Here is a 20,017-nt window from a genome sequence, read left to right as displayed (position 1 = left end):
TACTGACAAAAATCCAGAGGTAATCCTCAAGTCACCCCACTAAGCCACTAATCCTGCTTTTGTAGTGCAGACCCAAAGTTCCAGGACCTAGAATGCTTAAGACTACTACAGAGAATCAGCTGTAAAAAAAAACCTTTCTGAAAGTGGATTACAGTATATCCCTCTATGCACCTAATTCTGGGTCCTTCATCTGTCTCTCCTCATTACACATATCAAAATATAAATTGGCACAAGATATTAAGGCATAGTTTTTCCTTCTTTGTTTTTTCTTTGTTTTTATGGACAAACTTGGAACATAAAGAGCAGCCGTTTCAAATTAAACATTTCAAATTCTACACTCGGAGAAAGCTCTGCTCTTAAGACTATAGATTAAAAAGGGTTAATTAATTCATATGTTAACTTTCTGACAGCCTGATTTGCTGGTCACCAATCACAGCTAATGAAGCTGATAATTCTCCACTCCCAGTCACCAGTCAAGTGATCTATGCATCCCTAACAGAATTGATGCAATATAATAATCAAAATTATGTTTTTATTGTGAAAATGTAAGATTTCTTCTTCTTTTTTTCTTCACAGAGAAGGGTAAAAGAAAAAGACAGAGTTTGTTCCTTTAAACTGGAAGTGATAAGGAGAAGAATAATGTGAACTTGGATGTGGACAGCGACAGCTCAGAGCCAGAACAATCTAAATTTGCTCGAAAACGCTTTTTTTGTTTCACTGATTAATTAAATTAGTGATGGTGTTTAAACACTTTTAATAAAAAAAAAATACCACAATCCTGTCTCAAGTCAAAATAGGAGACAGTCACAAAAGTAAACAGTAATTATATTGATGGATCCACTTTAACATTAACAGTCTGCAGCTCAATCACCAGAGAGTTGGCTCTTACATTCAGTATTTGTTACTAGAACTTTACTACCGCCATGATGGCCAACTGGGGAAACGGAGCCATACCCTTGGTCCAAAACAGTGATCATAAGTTTAACTTATGTCTCACTTTTGATGATTTAGCAACCAAAGACAGTGTGGGACAAATTTTGCTCAAAATTTGATTGAGACAAACATTTAGGATAGCCATCTCCCAGTGCAACGTCTATTAAGCAAAGGATGTGAATGCTGCAGCAAATGAGGAACAGGTCAATGCAACACTGGCATCATTATAAGTGAAAAAAAAATAATTAAATACATCTTGATCAACAGAATCTGTGTTTGAATGAACCATTTCCCAGCAGCATAATGAATGTGCCAATAAGGACATAGTTTGGAAAGTAATATCAGAGTAACTGCAGTCTTGCTTACTGGCCATCATAATTATACAACTAATACTTTATTTATTTATTCATTCATACACTGTGTGAGACAGAAGGCCCTTAAGTCAAAGCTGTCGATGCTATGTCCAATCAAAGAAAATGACTCACATTGAGAGTTTCACTCACCTTTATGTCTTATATATTCTAATGTAGTTTTTGTGAAACAGCTAGAGGTCCCCCTTGTGGCTATAATACCACGCAATCTGTCAATTAGGTAACCATTAGGTCACCACTAAATCTGCATCAATTCTCAGCCAAACAATTTTGAAACTTCAAGGTCTATACTCGTCCTGTCATTAGAGTAATTTGCACACAGCAGCATGGCAGACTCTCTGTGTAAGCTGTGCCATCTCCCGACAAAGTCTACTGCACAAACTGTTGAGGAGCGTGGCAAGTGGAGTAGCAAAAAGGAGTTCATCCTTTCAGTAGCCGGTGCTATTATTGGACTAGGCAATGTGTGGAGATTTCCATATCTTTGCTACAAGAATGGTGGGGGTAAGCATTTCTATTTATTCTTCACATTAGGGATTTTACAGGTTATAAAATGGTATGAAAATACTTGAAATGTCTTGTCGATGCACAAAGCAGAATAAAATGATTTGCTTTTATGTAACATCTTAGTCCTGTGCCTGATTAAAAAAAGGATAAATAGAGGTATCAAATGATCAAGGAGCTCTACAAGCAGGTTACAAAGTGTCTAAATCTCATTCATAAACAGTGTAACATGGTGTTACTGGTTACACTTCACCTGACATTTACATACAGTAAGTTAACGATATTTTATTCAGTTTTGACTACGATTCTGGTCTTACAGAAGAGAAGTAAGATGATTCACTCAACACTCTCACTCTGTGACATCGGCCAGTTCGAGGTACCAGATGTCCCCTTAAAGTAGTTGATAATAAGTTATCTAACTTCTGAAAAATTGATATGAGGGACCATCTTTAGAAGAAAATGTATTCTTATCAATAATCATTATTATTACCATGACTATTTTGGCTCAAGCGAAAGAATATCAGCTAAAAGTTGTACATCAATGTTACTTGTGGTCATAAAATTAATTCCTATCTTATCTAACCTGAAATATCTTATTGATTAACTACATTAGAGATTAATCAGTCAGTGAAAACATTACTCTGTCGACAAAAAACAATCAACAACAATGTTTGAATCAATTCAAAAATGAAAACTGCACAAACAAAAAAAAAAAGTAAAAGAAAATCTACTGTGTTCTCAGTTTCTTAAATGTTAATTGATTTTCAAGCGGTTTTTGAATAATGTTTATTTTACATTATTTTGTACTGAAAGCCTTTCTAGATTGTGTGTCAAAAAAGCAACCGTTTCAAAGATTTACTGGACAGCCTGGAAACATGTTGAATTTATTTTTCCCTGTTGGGTTTTGTACAGCCCATATGTGATTATCAAAAGGTAGATTAAATGTCTATTTCAGAGATTCATTTTCGAAACGAAGGAGTAATATTTTAGCACCTAAGCAAACAGAAGTTATTCTGATGACCAGCATTCCTTGAAATATATTGTTATAGATAATATCTAAATTCTGTATTTTCCCCTTTGATAAAATACTTTTATCGAGAGACATTGAAAGCTTAAACATTTCATTTCATCCATAAAAAGATTTCTAGTTCTCTTAAGCAGGACAAACAGATCCAGCTGTACTGTTTTGAGCAGGACACACAACTATACAACGTTATGGGAACATCAAATGTGAAAGAAGCCTTGTAAGGCATTGCAGTTCATCCTACACAAGAAGAAGGGTAAAGTTTTTAAATCAGTTGGTATGACAAAGAAAGAAACTTCACGAGCTGACCATATTAACATCATATCTTTAGCTAAAAACAAATGAAAATAAGTATTGTTTAAATTAACTTTAGCTCATTTCCACAATAGAAATCTTACGAGTGGACAAATCAGGCCCTAACTTTTGTTTTCATTTTGTCAATACGTCAAGATTTCATCCTGAAACTTGAAAACATTTCCTCACTTGTAAGTTAAGTAACTTTGGATAGAAGTATTGACTTGATGACTATTTCTTGAGATTTATTTGTGCATTTACATTCAATATGTACATTAAAAAATTTTTAGGAGCTCTGTTTTAAGATAACAGCTCCATTTTTTTCACTTGCAAGATTTTTTTCTTGAAAAACACTGCACAATCATTTCCATCCATCCATTTTCAATACCCTGTTTGTCCAACTCAGTCGCGGAGGGCAGACTACACCACACCACCGAGCAGCCTGAAAACACTGTTTTATTGGTAGAATCTGTTACTCTGAAATCTTACTGAAATCTTCCACAGCTAACATCAATATGCAATATGTACTGAAATGAGGACACCCACACACACACACTCCAAAATCAAAGTCAGTAGATACATTTTTTTGTATGTTAAAAGAGAAGGTTCAAGGTGCCCTTGGGGAAATTTGTTTTGCAGCTAACAGCAAAGACAAAAGAACAACAGCATACAAAAACACATACATACACATACAACACACAATGCACAGGGGGTGTTAATTGTCACTGCTATGTAGGAAGGCAATGGTGGCGAGAACATATTAGTTTTTTAATCTATTTGTCCTGAATTGGCAGAGCATAACCTTTGCCAGAGGACAACAGCTTGCACTCTTTAACAAGTGGGAGGGTGCGAACAGCCAAAATAGAGTTAGCCTTAGCTAAAGCCCTGGTCTTGTGTAGACTGGTAAGGTCGTTAAAAGTCATTCCAGCAATCTTGCAGGGCAGTTTAACGATGAACTCAAACCAGTGATGGAATAAAACAAGAATTAAACATTTGCATAAAAGAACAGCTGACATAAAAATACAAACATCGCTGTCGAAGCAGGTTTTCTCTGCATTACTTGTACCTGACCAGCCTGGCCCTGGATGCAGGTGGAAGGAGCAGGTAAGGGTTTCCTGCAAAAAGTCATTTGTCATCTCTTTTGTCTTAGAGACAGTTATGCTGAGGTGGGATTGCATGCACCATTCTGCAAAGTCCTGCACAATTGGGCCAAGGGCCACTGAGTTTTTGTCAAGTACAGAGAACAATAACTGAATCATCAGCAAATTCAAACATGTGTCCATAAAATATAGAATTGTAAATCAATAATAATAAAACAAAAAAATTATATCACAAATGATTCATTGTAATTTCACAAATAAAGAAACTATTTAGATTAAAAAGTATTTGGACACAATAGGTAATCAGAGAATATTTTTCATACACGTATAATTCTTATGGAGGACTACAAGATTTTTATTTTTTATTTTTGGGCCAGCTGTTGCCAAAATACACTGATTTTAGTCCACTGCGACAGCATACATGAAATAGTTCAAAGCATCCGGCCATACTTCACAGCTGATCTCTCATCAAAAAAAAAAAAAAAAAACTATTGAGGCGTTCTTTTTTTTTTTTTTGATGCACTTTACCCTGAAGACTTTTTGCTAAACCTCTCCACCAACACAGGTCAAAGGTTTTATCATTACAGACAGGCGGTTGAGTGGGGGGGCGGCCGTGTGCCACATCCACAGAGACTGCCGAGGTTCGTGCATTAGTTTACACCTGGCCGTTAACTTGAGAATCTGCAGATTATTGTTTCACATTTGTAGAAAAATGTTCCACCTCTCCAAATATGGAGGCATAGCGGCCATCCTAAACGCCACGGTCCCATATGGCCGAATAACGGGTACAAACGGTCGACAAAAATAGTAAAAAGGTCATATCTGAAAAGGGTAAGCAGATTTTTTATTTATTTTATTTTATTTTTTACATGTCTACAAAATCATGGCTTAATGCAAAACCTAAGTTACATGAGCTTTATAGCGGCCAAACTACATTTCCACATTTCAACACACCATCCGACTTTACCAGATAGTAGCAGCCGCTGCTGCACGTCAACGGTGATTAAAGACAACATCAGCGCTCAAACAAATGCATCGCAGTGCCACCGAAACCGTTTGAATAATGGGTGAAAGAAAGCTTTCTTTTCAGATCTAGTTCAATTACTTACAACTTCCACTTGCTGATTCGGTGCCAGGAGGATAAAGCCATCAGTGTGCAGGGGCAGTCTGAGAACTGTTAGCCCAATGAAGTCCATCCTTTTTGTGCTGTGCTCCTGGACAAAGCGAGGAAGGAGGCTCAGCGAGCGAAAGCAGTGACCAATATAATCGACAGTTACGTTTGGTGTTGAAAGCAAACCTTGAGCGGACAGCAGAATGGAGAAAAATAGTGTAAGATACCGGCAACAATGTCAAAAACAAAAATCAAAATGTAGACATTGTTTTATTGTGTTAAAATAACTTATTCAAGAGAAAAAGAAGAAATAAAATGAGAACGGTTGTGATGTTCAAAGGGTTGAAAAATTGAAATCATCTGTCTCTCTTTCTGTTGGAGCCTGGGAAGGTTCTATAAAGATTTGAGATATTAGGATGGCGGTCTGTTATGAGGTGCCACCAGGGACATAAATCAGAATTAACGTCCATATACACATGTGAAATTAAACTCTTCCACATACTATACTCAAAACCTTGCACAAACACTAGTGAAAAGCTCTCACATAAACTAGTGAAAACATTTACCTCTTATATAACCTACTCAAAAGCTCTCATACACACTACTGAAAAGCTTTACTATATACTAGTGAAAAGCTTTACCTTTCATATATACTAGTAAAAAACTCTCATACACACTAGTCAAACCTCTCATATACACTGGTCAAATATTTGTGGATTTCAGTTGAAACGGAAGGCATATTTCAGTGAAACAGGAAGGCGTTTTATTAAACCGGGAGTTGTAGTTTTAAAAATAAGTCTTTCTGGTTAGCTTCGTGCGTTTTGTGCAATCTCAGGCCGGTATTTTATGAAATAAAATAAACGACAATTGCTCAGCCACCCGCTGAATACCTCACACAAGCAGCGGCATTACTCAACTTTATTTTGGCTTCAACGGAGACTCTGTTCCAGATTCTGTACGATCATTGTCATCATTCATTGATTCATTCAGATTTCAGAGATTTGCTTAAATTTGGACTAAAATACTCATTTTTGTATTCTATTTGATTTATTTATAACTCAGAATGTTCAAACAACCAGCTTCTCAGTTAAGAAGAAGTACATTAATGAGAAAACAAGTGCTCAGTTTAGGGAGGCCATAGCTATTTTACCAACAATAGGTTCATAATCAGTTGAAGGACAATTAGACAAAACATTCATGCAACACAGACAAACAAGAAAACTGATCTGTGTTTATAACCTAGAAATAACTCTGATGTTATGTCACAATTTAATATTGTTGATTTAAATATCCTAGAGGAAACAGTTTGCCATCTGAAATCAACAACTTGCTCTCTGGACATAATACCATCCGACTTTTTAAAAACTGTTTTTACCTCAGTAGAAAGTGAAACCTCTTCTGTTTAACTTGTATATGCTCCCTTTGGGTCAGATATTGCAGAACTTTAACATAAATTATCACAGTTATGGAGACGATACACAACTTTATGTGTCTCTGTCACCGGACGACTGCAGCCCAGCAGACGTACCGTGTCAGTGTCTGGAGGAAATAAACACTTGGATGAGAGATAATTTTCTACAATTAAATGAAGACAAAACTGAGATCATTCTGTTTTATAGCATAGAGAAGAGGGTCAGCGTTGTAATCCATTGAAAAATCTCAGCAGCCCATGAGCCATTTTCAGCCAACTCATAACTGCAGGCAGTCACTTCTCTTGCCACTTCTCAAGAAATGGACTCGCTGCTCATGGAGGGCCCCAACCTACAGTATGAAACAACAGATTGGGTCAGAGTCCTTCCTCTGCATCTTATCTAACTGTACCGAGCAGTGGCCACATGTGTAGCTGGAAATCTGTGTGCACACTGAGCCCCCATCATCACGAGTTTGTGACTCTCAGCCTCTAGCACTCCATGACTTTATCTTGACAAGAAGCAGGGCATAGATGAGGTCTTAAATGTCTCTGCTGCTATTGTAAACCTCTTTATTTTAGTCATCAAACTGAACAGCCGTGACTTTTCAAATTTTTCTTCAATTTCAAGTCCACTTTTGACCCCTGTGACAGCTCGGTTAATGTGTGTGTGTTTTTTTTTTTTTTTAAAAATCCAGTTTGATCCGACTCTGATGTCTCTCGAGCGTCAGCTTTATTTTGATACCATGGTGGTTTACGCGGAGTGTGTAATTGCAGAGAAACACTCAAATACATTTTTGAGCTGAAATTGAGCAGAAAAGACACACCTCAGCATACCAAAAGTAAAATGTTTTTAATTTACCCCCAGATGATCAAAGGAACACCTGTTTTTCAGATTTCACCTCAAGCAATAAGTTGTCAACCGAATTGTCATCACCCATTTATGCATCCTGATCTTTCGACTTTATTGAAACTGAAAACCGGCAGTTTTATAATTCAATTCTAAAGGCACTTTTGCACAAAGACCATCGAGAGTGAAACAAATTGTCACTGTAGATTTTTTCCGAGTCAAGATGAATAACATCAGATCAAGTAAATAGTCAATACTGGTCGTGACTCGTGAAGTCAAACCCATCCCTCTATCACTTGCCACTTTGTGATCTTTTAGTGTAGTTGATGCCAGTATATTCACCAAAGCTGTGTCTTCTCTTACAGTATGACTACTTCTTTTTCTCTGGATAACAACCTGTGCAGGTTTTATAACGTCTTAAAGTGCTATTTCAGACTGTTGCAGTCTCTGTACAGCCTGGCTTCCTCAACTGAGGAACAGGACTCTAAAGGCCAGTCATATAAGGAACATTAAGCCAGACATCCCAAGTTCCAAAAACTCATTTCAGGGAGATGACTCAGTCCCCCCCCTCCCCCCCTCCCCCTCCCCCCCCCCCTGCATTAAGCCCATTTCCTATAGGGCTCGGGCACACGCGTTGCATTCTGGGATATGGTCGCCATATTGGAGGCACAATCTATCGTAAACAAACCGAGGCAAGACAGAGATCAAGGAACAAACAGTGAGAGAAAAGTGAGAGAAAAGCATGTTAAAATCGAAGAAAGGATGTGGGATATACCGGGATACATTACAGAAGGAAGCCAGAGATCGGTACATACAGAAGATTGGCGTTATAAACGGACTGGACCCTTATGAAATACCGAGCAAGGAATGGATTGTCGACGAAGATTTACTGCCTAAGTTCACCCTTTCGGACATAATTGCGTATATAGTATGTGGTGTCAGTGCTTATACTTTGCAACAGTTTCAATTATAATGACACTTTTGTCATGTTACTCTACTTGTAAATAAATAATGAAACACACACACTTGGCTGTATCTCAAAGCATATTTATTTCAGACGACTTCAACTTTGCACAACACTCCTGCTCATGGTGGTCAGAGTACAACATACAGACACAATCTTGTCAAAGAATGTTTTGTCTTCACCTTCGCATGGCAAAACTATGTTGATAGATACTTTTGCTGACAAAAAGGTGTATTGTTTCTGACAGTTCCAATCGCCCTTTCCATGTGAATTTGGAGATGGGCAATTTTCCTTGTATTTTCCACATTAAATTAAGATTAAGATCAGATTTATTGTCATGTATACGTGCATACACACGAAATTTGTCCTCCGCTTTTAACCCATTGAGACATCCCTTGCTTCCAACTGACAGTGTCCTCTTGTGAAGGCGGGGATCTTTACCTCAGCACACAAAAGTCTGTAACTTACCAGAATGAAAATGCAGAGAACACACTCTCATCGACACCGGGATTGAGTGGAAAGTTATGCTTGGTCGTCTTACAGCAGCGATCCATGCTAGTCGACGACGCTTTGTTATCTCGGACACTTGGTCTCCGTGGGTGCGCCTCCAAGCAGGAAACCGGAAAAAAGATAAACCATTTACGATTTCCCCCCCATTCCTGTCACGGCTTACGCTATTGCACCCCACGACACAGCAACGTGCGACCATAGTGGCAAAGACAATAAGTAAAATAGATAAACCAACGAAGAAAGTTCCGAGACCAGGCGGGAGTACGTCTGCGCGCAGTGGAAAACAATGTAAACAAAACAGTTCTGAGCCTCCAGTATGGCCGCCGATCACGTAGTGACGTCACGTGCCCGAGCCCTATATGATGTTTCTAAGCAAATTATTAAGAAGACACTTTAAGGAAAACTCCGGTATTTTCAACATTAAGCCTCATTTCTGAGTCGTCTGCAATGTTTTAGAACCCCCCTTACCGCTTTTTTGATGTTTACTGCTGTCTCCGGTATTTGCCTAATTTTGATTCTTCTCAACCTGCTTCAGAATGGAAAGCATGGGGCAAACTAAAAGGTCCGTAAAAGCACCATAAACGTCCGTTTTCAAAATCATCAACTCACCGGAGTGGTTACTGGTGTGCACTGGTAATCCATATCAAATTTCGTTGCGAAAAGTTGCTTCTGTCGTGTTTTATTTGACATTTTGTAAATTCCTTTGAGTTGTATTGAAGACTGGATTTTCGCTGATAGACGACATGTTTGTAGTTCTCTCGCACCGGAAATGCAATACACCTAGCAGCATTTCCAGTGCGAGAGAACTACAAACATGTCGTAGCAAAAAAATTAGGCTTAATGTTGAAAATACCGGAGTTTTCCTTTAGTCTTTGGGCCCCAGTTGTATTTTTGAAAAAAAAAGAATGAAATTTGTACCAAACATCACAGGCACATGTCTGCTGACAGTTGTGAATTGTATCAAAAATAATTACAAAACACAAGACAGCGTTGAGATGTGGACTTTTTTGTGCTGCTTTTGACTACTTGTGCAAGATCCCAAATCACTGCACGGTCTCAGAAATGCTTTTGAAACCCATTGTCAATGAAGACGGTAAAGAAGATGACACAAAGAAAAAAAAAATACTCAAAGTAGATCAAGATATTCCAACAAGCTTCTCCAAGACGGACTCAGGACTATGCATTTACGATGCTTTATTGTCACTCTCAGGTGCGTTCTTCATCCCTTACATCCTGTTCCTCGTAACCTGTGGAATTCCCCTGTTTGTATTGGAAACAGCGCTGGGCCAGTACACCAGTCAGGGGGGAATCATGTGCTGGAGGAAGGTCTGCCCCTTGTTTGAAGGTAAGCTTGCTCTCACGATCATGGCACAGTGGGTGTAAAAAATGATGAAAATATTGGGCAAATGCAATGGCAATGGTTTATGTTAATTCCAGGGATGGGCTACGCCAGCCAATTGATCGTCTTCTATGCTAGTGTCAGCTACATTGTGGTTTTAGCCTGGGCGTTCTTCTACTTCTTCTCTTCCTTCTCTGGAGAGTTGCCCTGGACCACTTGTAATAACACATGGAATACAGGTAAAGTCAAATATAACATCTCAATGCCATACATACACCAATAACTACAGGAGATTTAAGACGACGCTGTACCTTTGTAAAAAATAATTTGTGAAAGTTTAAAAGACAAAAAGTTTAATTTAGTTTAATGGTGAGTGAGTGGGAGAACTGACCTCAACCCTATGTTGTTTTAAATTGGCATGTATGTTTAAAAAACATGTTTGATATATTTCAGATCATTGTGTGGTGATAAACTACCATAATGCCACTGCTGATACGAGCTCAACTGTGAATGCGTCTTCATCATCCTCATCAGTAATAGAGTTTTGGCAGTAAGTTTCCGAAGACTCTTGATGGCTTTATTACTTTCATAAAATTTTTTGTTGCTTTTATGATGGTGGGGAAGTTACTCACAACACAACTGTCAGCATAGCTTGCCCTAACTTCACACTGGGAAGGGATCCAATTAGGCAGTATAATTTAAAACACCTGCGTATTGAAGGTGTGAAGGCCCTTTGATTCAGGCATATATCATTCTGAATAGTCTCCTGAGCTTCAGCATCGGCATGCATCGCTTCTTGACTCATTGATCAGATGTTTAACCTGCTGTGGCTGGAGGAATTCTGTTTTGAGTCGTCCATCTGTCCCGCACTTGTGTTTGTTGGACTTCAGTGTTAGAACAGGACATTTTGACTGTGTTCACATTGTCCACTTGTTCACTCATTTGCTCACTCACCCACTATTGTTCACTAAGTTGAGGACTCACCAGCAGTGGATAGGAGTAGACAGATGCCATTTCGGACACTACTTACATGCAGATGTGCTTAATCATTATGCGCCAACACCTACAGCTATGTTGAGCATATACAAACACTGGGAGGAGAGGTCGACTTAAAATCTGAAGAGATGGACGGTAAATTGTTCATTTTTATGGAAAATGCATTGTATCTAACATCTCTCTCCACAACACTTCCTTAAAATTGAATGACACAAGTCCTTGGACACTCTGAATTATTTTGCTTCGTATCTACCTACGCAAGCATTGATTGCAGCTGTGCCTATATAAAAATCTTCAGTGTAGTAATAATGAATTCACATCAAAAGTCAACTGGTAGCACTACACAAAAAGATAAAAAATGTTCAATTCAAGTCTGACTGAATACAGTCCACTTGAATCCGGTTGCAATCCAATTAATACCTATTCAATACAGTTCACTAGATAGTATTAATAAAATGCCACTTCATTCAAAGTTAGATCGTATTGAGTCTTCAGGTTCATTAAGCCCCCCCATCCTGAGCATGCACAGGGTGGCAGGCAACAGTGGAAAGGGAGATGTCCCTTTCAATATAAAGCTATCTCACTATCCCATCATGTCTACAAATTTTCCAGAGTCAGTTCTGTTGTCAACACATTAACAAACCTAATAATTTTTATTGGATTCTTTCAAAGTCTCCGCAGCATATATTTGAGTCCCGACATGCAAGCACAAGGCAGTAAATCTAGTCCAGACAGCATACTCACTTTGACAAGCTTGCTGTTGTCTCACAAGTGCAATAAACCTATCTCAGATTATCTTAAAGGGACAGTATGTAATTTCTTCCCCCATCTAGAGGTGCAATTTTATTTTGCAAAGTCGAATGAATTTGCTCTCTAGCGCCTCGCGTTTTCAAATGTGCGTTGCAACTTCTTGAACTACGGCAGGCGGCATGTGTCAACATTCAAGAAGCTATAGCTTCAGACTCAAGGTCCATACAAACAAAAAGAAATCAAGACACACAGTACAAAGGATTACATAACACACATACAACAACACTATAAATACAGATGACAGATAACATGTCAGATAACAGAAGTTGACATAGCCTTTGGTGTGCAAACAATGCAATTAGTCATATTCCGGGAGTTACCGGAAGTGACGTCGACGCAGCGTTAGCGTTAGCAGCACTGTTGCTGTCTGGAAAGTGTTCTTTTAAATAAACTCCCGGTAAACTTACAAACTTTCTAATGCCTCGTTTTGTGAGTTAAGAGCCTATGTGTACTACGGCAGAAGTTTGGTACCAATCAATGCATTATTAGTGGGATAATTAACGAGATAAAATTTATTTACCATTAGCGCCAGTAATAAGCCATTCGGTGGATAGCCCTATCTTGACCAGTGTTGACCATTGCTAAAGATGCTTCTGATGGGGTATTTGGCTGGATGTCATGGTGGAAATGACGCTAGGTCATCGCTTTAACGGGACCGGGTTGAAGTGATGTACAGTATACACATTATTTTGCTAGGAGTTAGCTCCTTAGCTACCCGACCTAGCAGACCATGCTGTTTAGGCTGAGCATTCTTACGGTGTTAGACACATATATGTATATATATATATATTATATATATTCCCCCACACCCCCAACCCCACTGGGTGTAGTAAGAGGTTAAAAAATTATATTACTACTTCATGGCATGCATAAGACCATCATTTACCACCGTCTAAACGTGAAGTCAAAATGACGTCATTTCCGCTTGCAGGCCTGGCGTTGGGGAAAACGCGATTCGAAGTGCTTTATGTCCCTCTCGGCACTTCGTCGTTTTTCATAGACCGGAAGGACATGGCAGCCTCCATAGAGCTTGCCCGCTCTATGTAGATACAGACAAGTTATTCTTCACTCAGGAGGATAATTGAGATTTTTGACAGAGATCATTTTACACCAAGGAGGACTAATTTATGAATGAATATGTTGATTTGAGCTAATAAATGACTAAATATATTACATAGTGCCCTTTAAGACATATTTTGCTTTAAATTATTTTTGATATACACTAACAATACTGATTTTTACAGCCGACGGGTGTTAAATATATCCACTGGCATAGAGAATTTGGGAAACGTACGATGGGATCTTTCTCTGTGCCTCCTTCTGTCCTGGATCATCTGCTACTTTTGTGTCTGGAAGGGAGTGAGATCCACAGGAAAGGTAAGACTGAAATGACAAATGTGTTTCACATAGTCACATTTCATGCCCATAGCTATTTTAATATATTTATCTGATGTATTGTTGAATGTATACATATTTTTATATATATACAGGTCATCTATAGTGTTTAATACTATAATTCTGATACAGAGTTTCAATAATTAGCATAATAAATGACCTAAATTGATTTTACAGCTGATCTGAAGGTGGGCAGAGCAGGTGTGGCATAAATTTTTTTTTTTTTTTAATTTCCCCCTCAGGCCACTGCCAGGGCAATATCTGTCTCGCACGTGTGCACACAATTGGCCTTCTTACAGTAAATGGACATCAAATCAACTCAAAACCCTGAACAGCCTAATGTCAAGAAAATGAGGTTTATGAATTCAAGCTTGCAAATGGAATGGAATATCGATAAGTTGTACAGAGATAATAGTTTTCTTTTACATTAACTCATAAATTATTGATTAATTTGATGGTTAAAAATGTTAATTATGTTGATGAAAACATAAATACAGGTAAAATTGTAATGTTGGACTTTTACATCATGCCATCTCTTTATATAATGTGCTGCATGAGGATTTGATTGTGACAGTGGAAATCTCATCTTATTAAAAACGCTGTCAAATGGTTACTTCAGACCTGCAGACACATGCACGAAAAGAGCTCAAATAAGAGTAGTTAATGAATGTTTTTCAGCTGAGTGTGAAAAATGGCCCCCAGCCATCACCCTTAGATGTCTGTAGTGCAGTGAATGAGCAGAGCTGATGTAAGGTCTGTGATTGTGAGAAAGTGAAGTGGAAATTGTGCCTGGCAAACTGCCCTGTGAGAGGGGTGTGTGCCTAACTTTCTGTGCCACAGAATTACCAACTGTAGCGTGACTGAATTCTTTCACCATTATTTGTCCTCAGTGATTCAAATTAGACTAGTATTTACAGGTACAGTTGAATCATCATTGGCACCTTTATTGTAACTTCTGGTTTTATTATTCTGGGAAAAAGATTTGCGCTGTTTAAAGTTAGGTTGTTTAATCAAGCCAGAAAGTATTCAACAGTTGACTTGTCGGATAATGACTTGTTTTCTGTTGTTGTTGAGCATTGTCTTCATGGATTGCCACACTACTCTATGCCGTCTGAGCATTGTTTTATGTCTCTGTATATAAATTTGTAGCACAGTGAAAATATAAGTTATGTTGTCACAGTGTTTGATTCATAATGAGTATTTTTTTCTATTCTTTCTTTTCTAAATGCAGGCTACCTACTTCACAGCCACATTCCCCTTCGTCTGTTTGGCAGTGCTGCTTTTCAGAGGACTGACCCTTCCTGGAGCCTTCCATGGTATCAAATACTACTTGTACCCCAATCCTACACGGCTTGCTGACCCGCAGGTATTATTCAGTTTCTATCTTCATTTTTCACTGAATGCTTTTTTTTCTTGCAGTATCTTTGGATAAATACTTTTTGATTGGTTTGTAGGTCTGGATTGATGCTGGTACTCAGATATTTTACTCTCATGCTTTATGCTTGGGATTCCTGACTTCTCTTGGGAGCTACAACAAGTACAACAACAACTGTTACAGGTGAGACTCTCAGTGGGATATAACTGACAGTCAGATCTTTATCTCAGTGGCAAAACGCACAACACATCCAACGAGAGTTCTCCTAATTGTGTTACAACTGAATATGCTTTTGATTAGTTCATATGGTGGTGGATAGTCTGGACTGCACTTTTTAATTTAATAGTACAATGTGTGCGATTAACCTGAAGAGGAGATCTTATGCTGAATCATTATCATCCTCAAAATAAGATTTACGGGTTGCCCACTCCTACATATATATTAATAAATTCAATTATTATCTTTAGCATAGGTATACTACAAGTTATTTTTTGTTGTTTTTTATGGGCTGTTTTTTTTGGTTGTTACCTGAAAATGTATGTGTAAGACTTACTTTATATTACTACATGGTTGTGATCAGTCCATTATCCATATGCAATATAGAGATAGTAATAAAATGACACGGTTCTTCTAATTTGCAGAGACTCCTTCTACCTTTGCTTGCTGAACAGTGGGACCAGCTTTATGTCTGGATTTGCCATCTTCTCAATTCTGGGCTACATGTCACAAAAACAGGGTGTCGATATTTCTGTTGTTGCTGAGTCAGGTATGGCTGTACATCTCCCTGATAACTCGTAGCTTTGCCAAACCCTTTTTCAGCATCAAATTATAGTACATAATCATTAAAACAGTTTGATATTCAGTTTTGTCTTTCACCACTCAAACTGAAATTGTCAGATTAGCAAGCACTGTGTTAGATAATGTAGCCGCCCTGCTGTCTTTGTCACAGAAAAACAATCATTTCTAGCTGTTTTATTGCAGCTGGAAATGATTGTCATGTTGGTTTCACTCTGCAGGCCCTGGCCTTGTCTTCATCATTTACCCAGAAGCTGTGACCATGCTGCCTTGGCCTCAGGCCTGGTCTGTGATCTTCTTCACGATGATCATCCTGTTAGGAGTCGATGGTCAGGTCAGCCAAATCATCTGTTATGTTTCTTTAAAAACGAGATGCAGATTTGAATACTGTTTTTTCTCATCTTTACACTAATATGCCGTTGTGTCTTTCTCCAGTTTGTGGGGCTCGAAAGCATCATGACCTCTTTAACAGACGTCTTCCCCTCCCGGATCCGAAAGGGATACCGCAGGGAGCTTTGTCTGATGCTGATCTGCTCTTGTAGCTTTATGTTGGGGCTGGTTTTAGTGTCAGAGGTGAGTTTTAAGAAATGCATTTACTGTTTCCGTATGAGATCTGCTCATGTGCCTCCATATGGATTTTAGCAATAAGCCGTACACAGATAAAAAAATGGGACATCTCACTTTTATCGTTGGTTTCTTTTGTTGGGCTGGCGTCACTTTGAGAGCAGAAAATAAAAGGTGAACATTGTGAAGAAAAAGGTAATGACTGACTGTTTTCATTTTAGGCTGGCATATATATTCTCCAGATCTTTGATCACTATGTATGCAGTGGTCCTGCTCTTCTTCTGATGGCAATCCTACAGTCAGTGATTATTGGTTGGATTTATGGTAAGACATAGTTATTGTTGGTATGAATGTTTAAATATCATACATTGACGTCACACTGCAAAAAGCTAACACACTGTATTAATGTCATGATCAAATTCAGCTTGAAATGATTTCTTTCATGATTGTATAACATACAATATGTCTTAAAAAATAAAATAAAAAAATTAGATTGGCAAATTTTAGTTGGATCTGTTTGTCTTTGGCACAAACCCAAATTTTGAAGGCAGTACAGCATTTGAAATGCTTACTTTTAGCATACCTTTTCCATTTTACAACTAACTTTGGCATGTTTTTTTAAGTCACTGTCAAGTTGGAACACACAGTGATGGCCATGTTTCAACTATCTGGATGGTGGCTTTTGGATACGCTAAACAATTCTGAGGCAGTCCTTCTTCATTTATCCATCTACTTTTGCAACCTACCCATTGCACTCTCAGCAAAATAGTCTAGAGCATGATGCTACCATCACCATGCTTAAGAGCAGGAATGGTTTACTTGAGGCTGAATGTGGGACCTTAACTCTTCCATACAGAACTCTGGGCATTGTAGTTAAGCAACTCAATCAACTCAACCAACCACTGGTTTGACAATTGTGGTTTTGAAGCCTTTGGACAGCATTGGGCTGTCCCCATCTTGAACTTTTTGGAGCCAGAAGTGACCACATTTGGACAATAGGGTAGAACTAGAAAATTTCTGAAGAAATTTTTATGGGTGCCAAGCTACTGCCCGCCCAGACAGACAGAGGCTGTAGTTCAGTTAAAGTTCAGTGTTTCCTGTCACATATAAACTTTGAATTATGTCTATGTGATGCTGTATGACTGAGTAATGAGGCCTCCAAAATAGGCCAGTTTTTGGCAGTTGGGGCAAAAGTGACCTCTCATTCTCTTCTTATGACCTTGAGCTTTAATACTGATGCGTATGCCTGGAACAAACCCTTTAGTTCAGTTAAAGTTACAGCCAACACAGTGATATGAAACAATTCCGTAATTTAAGTTAGAACTGAAGTAAACATGTTTTGAATGGTTATCAAAGCAGTAGATGTTTTTGAACCACCTCAAGAAAAATGCCAGTGGCATTGGATTGTTACACACTTCCTCCGTTGCTTCAAAATTGAGGTCCATTTTTTATATTCAGACAATAGAATGCCGCCGAAGCATTCTTCCTCATCTTTGCACTTTCTTCACTACTCATTCTGTCTCCTGTGACTTGGCACTGCTCCTCTGACAGACCTGCAGATATAGGTGACTTTTATTGACCTTTCTGCCAAATATTTTCCAAAGTATTTGCAGAGCTTTAGACCCCAGTGAAGAAGCAGGCAGCTCTGCTTTGAAGAAACATTTTTAATTAATTGAAAAAAGACCCCAATACTAAATGAACACGATACTTAAGTCAAAATGTAGCTCTCGTGTCCTTGTAAATAAGAGGAGGGTCAAGGGTTTCAAAGGGAGGGACTCCTATGCATTAATACAAGTGCACGGACAAACTTGCTACCAAAACATTGAACAAATTTGATTAAAACGCACACAGAGCTCATGACAACATCAGTCTACTACATTTTAAAGAGCAGAGTTTAATGTTGCTCTATATGCATCTATACGGTTCCAAATATCATACTGTATATAGAACCATTAAATACCGCTCCTTTCTACTAAAAGAAAGTGTCTTTGTCGTAGGAGCTGGACGTTTCTGTGACAACATTGAGGACATGATTGGTTACAAGCCTCTGTCACCGATCAAGTACTGCTGGCAGTATGTCACGCCTCTGATTTGCATTGTAAGTATCTAGGTGAACCATTTACATTTATCTAACAAAAATCTTACATTTTCCTCTAACAGTCTTTATCATCTATAATGTGTGTGCCTTGACAGGGGACCCTTGTATTTTTGCTCATGAGATACAGCCCAATGAAGTTCAACAACACTTACGTGTATCCATGGTGGGCTTACTGTTTTGGCTGGTTTCTGGCCATGTCTTCGTTGTCCATGATTCCACTCAACATGATCTTCAAAGTGGCCAAAGGAAAAGGGACTCTCTGGCAGGTCAGTTGTTGATTTGGAATATATTACAGCTAACTTAATTTGAAGCATTTTCTTTGTTTTTGTTGTTGTTGTTTAATACACTAATGCAATTTTCTAACTTTCCTAGCGTCTCAAAACAAGCTCCCAGTCTGCAGAGGATCTCCCAGTCATGGCAAAGGAAATGGGACGCATCCGTACTTCAATCACAGCAAGTCCATAAGAAGGGAAACTGTTACATTCAATCAAATGTTTTTGTTTAGAAATAGTTTTGGGTTTTCATTTAAAAGACATGCTAATTTGTGCGCATATACTGGCAGTATATGTGCATGAGTTCATTTACCAATATTTTTTTTTCCAGGTGAGGTGACCTAACTGAATATGTTAACACATTTCTAAAGTAAAAGCTCTTTAATCATGAGATTATGTTTTGAAAAGATTACAGACACTGAATGTACAAATACTTTTTTTTGCAACAGAGAGCACGTTTGGAGTGCTGTAGTTTAAGATGGCAGGTGGCCACTATTCACAGTGTATGTGCATGTCAGTTTCAGATGTGTAGTCTATTAGTTCCGGTAGTCTGTAATCCGGTAACACCAATTGAATTTGTTTGACACAAATAGCAAACGAAAAGAGCTTAAAATGAATTATTTAGGATATATTCTAACTTGCTTTCTTGCAAAGATTTATATGAGAATAATCCGAGGGAGTCAGCCTACACATTGGGACTGGGAGTGAACTGTAAGCCACCTTGCAGACAGGTCAAATCAATCCATCTAGTTTATTTCAATTCGCAAGCTGTTGCAGTAAGTTTCACAGCATCCCAGTGTGTAAATGTGATTCCGTAAAACTCTTTTAGCCAAGAACACGACAACCACTGAAATTTTTTTTTAATGTGCAGCTGGATATTTTACAACTGGAGCTGGAACCAATTGACATCTTTGACTCGTGCGGCCATTTGAGGTGGGCCTGAATGCTAATTAAGCACGTACCCACTGCACTCAAAAGCCACATGTTAACAAATGTTTGTGGGGTTTTCTCTACCAGCATGGAAACAACATAACGTCTTTAAAGTAATTACTGTACTGTATCTACAGCTGCTGTAGCCAGTTGTCAGTTATCTGACTGTGAAGGTGAGAACACCCGGGTCTATCCAAAGTTAGAAAATGTTGCCTCATCGCTCAGCCTCAAATCCAACAAGTGAATGGCAGAGGCCCAGCTATGATGGTGCCAAAAAGACAACACATATGCATTTAACACATATCAGACCTCTTCATCAACACGCCCAATGCCTTTATAGCTGCAGCTATATCTTGAAATTCTTTCTATGGAGTAAA

The 20,017-nt window shown here is 38.4% G+C and overlaps 1 protein-coding gene across 1 annotated transcript; it reads left to right on the top strand.

The window, feature by feature from the left end:
* The first annotated feature begins 1,630 nt into the window (after positions 1-1,630).
* On the top strand, positions 1,631-19,759 carry LOC142377234 (sodium- and chloride-dependent GABA transporter 2-like). The gene is made up of 14 exons (XM_075461144.1): positions 1,631-1,805; positions 10,277-10,411; positions 10,504-10,644; positions 10,859-10,955; positions 13,456-13,588; positions 14,838-14,972; positions 15,061-15,164; positions 15,623-15,747; positions 15,998-16,110; positions 16,212-16,349; positions 16,562-16,664; positions 18,338-18,438; positions 18,534-18,704; positions 18,811-19,759. The coding sequence occupies exons 1-14, from the start codon at positions 1,631-1,633 to the stop codon at positions 18,901-18,903; spliced, it is 1,764 nt and encodes a 587-aa protein (XP_075317259.1). The 3' UTR covers positions 18,904-19,759.
* The last annotated feature ends 258 nt before the right edge of the window (positions 19,760-20,017 follow it).

This window comes from Odontesthes bonariensis, chromosome 3 (assembly GCF_027942865.1).
Source record: "Odontesthes bonariensis isolate fOdoBon6 chromosome 3, fOdoBon6.hap1, whole genome shotgun sequence".
NCBI classification, from domain to species: domain Eukaryota; kingdom Metazoa; phylum Chordata; class Actinopteri; order Atheriniformes; family Atherinopsidae; genus Odontesthes; species Odontesthes bonariensis.
Note: the sequence above shows the minus strand (reverse complement) of the source record. Positions and strands in the feature narration are given on the sequence as shown.

Coding starts and splice junctions, on each gene's coding strand:
- LOC142377234 (XM_075461144.1), top strand. CDS start 1,631: ATGGCAGACTCTCTGTGTAAGCTGTGCCATCTCCCGACAAAGTCTACT. Junction 1,806..10,276: donor TTGCTACAAGAATGGTGGGG/GTAAGCATTTCT, acceptor TGTCACTCTCAG/GTGCGTTCTTCATCCCTTAC. Junction 14,973..15,060: donor CACGGCTTGCTGACCCGCAG/GTATTATTCAGT, acceptor ATTGGTTTGTAG/GTCTGGATTGATGCTGGTAC.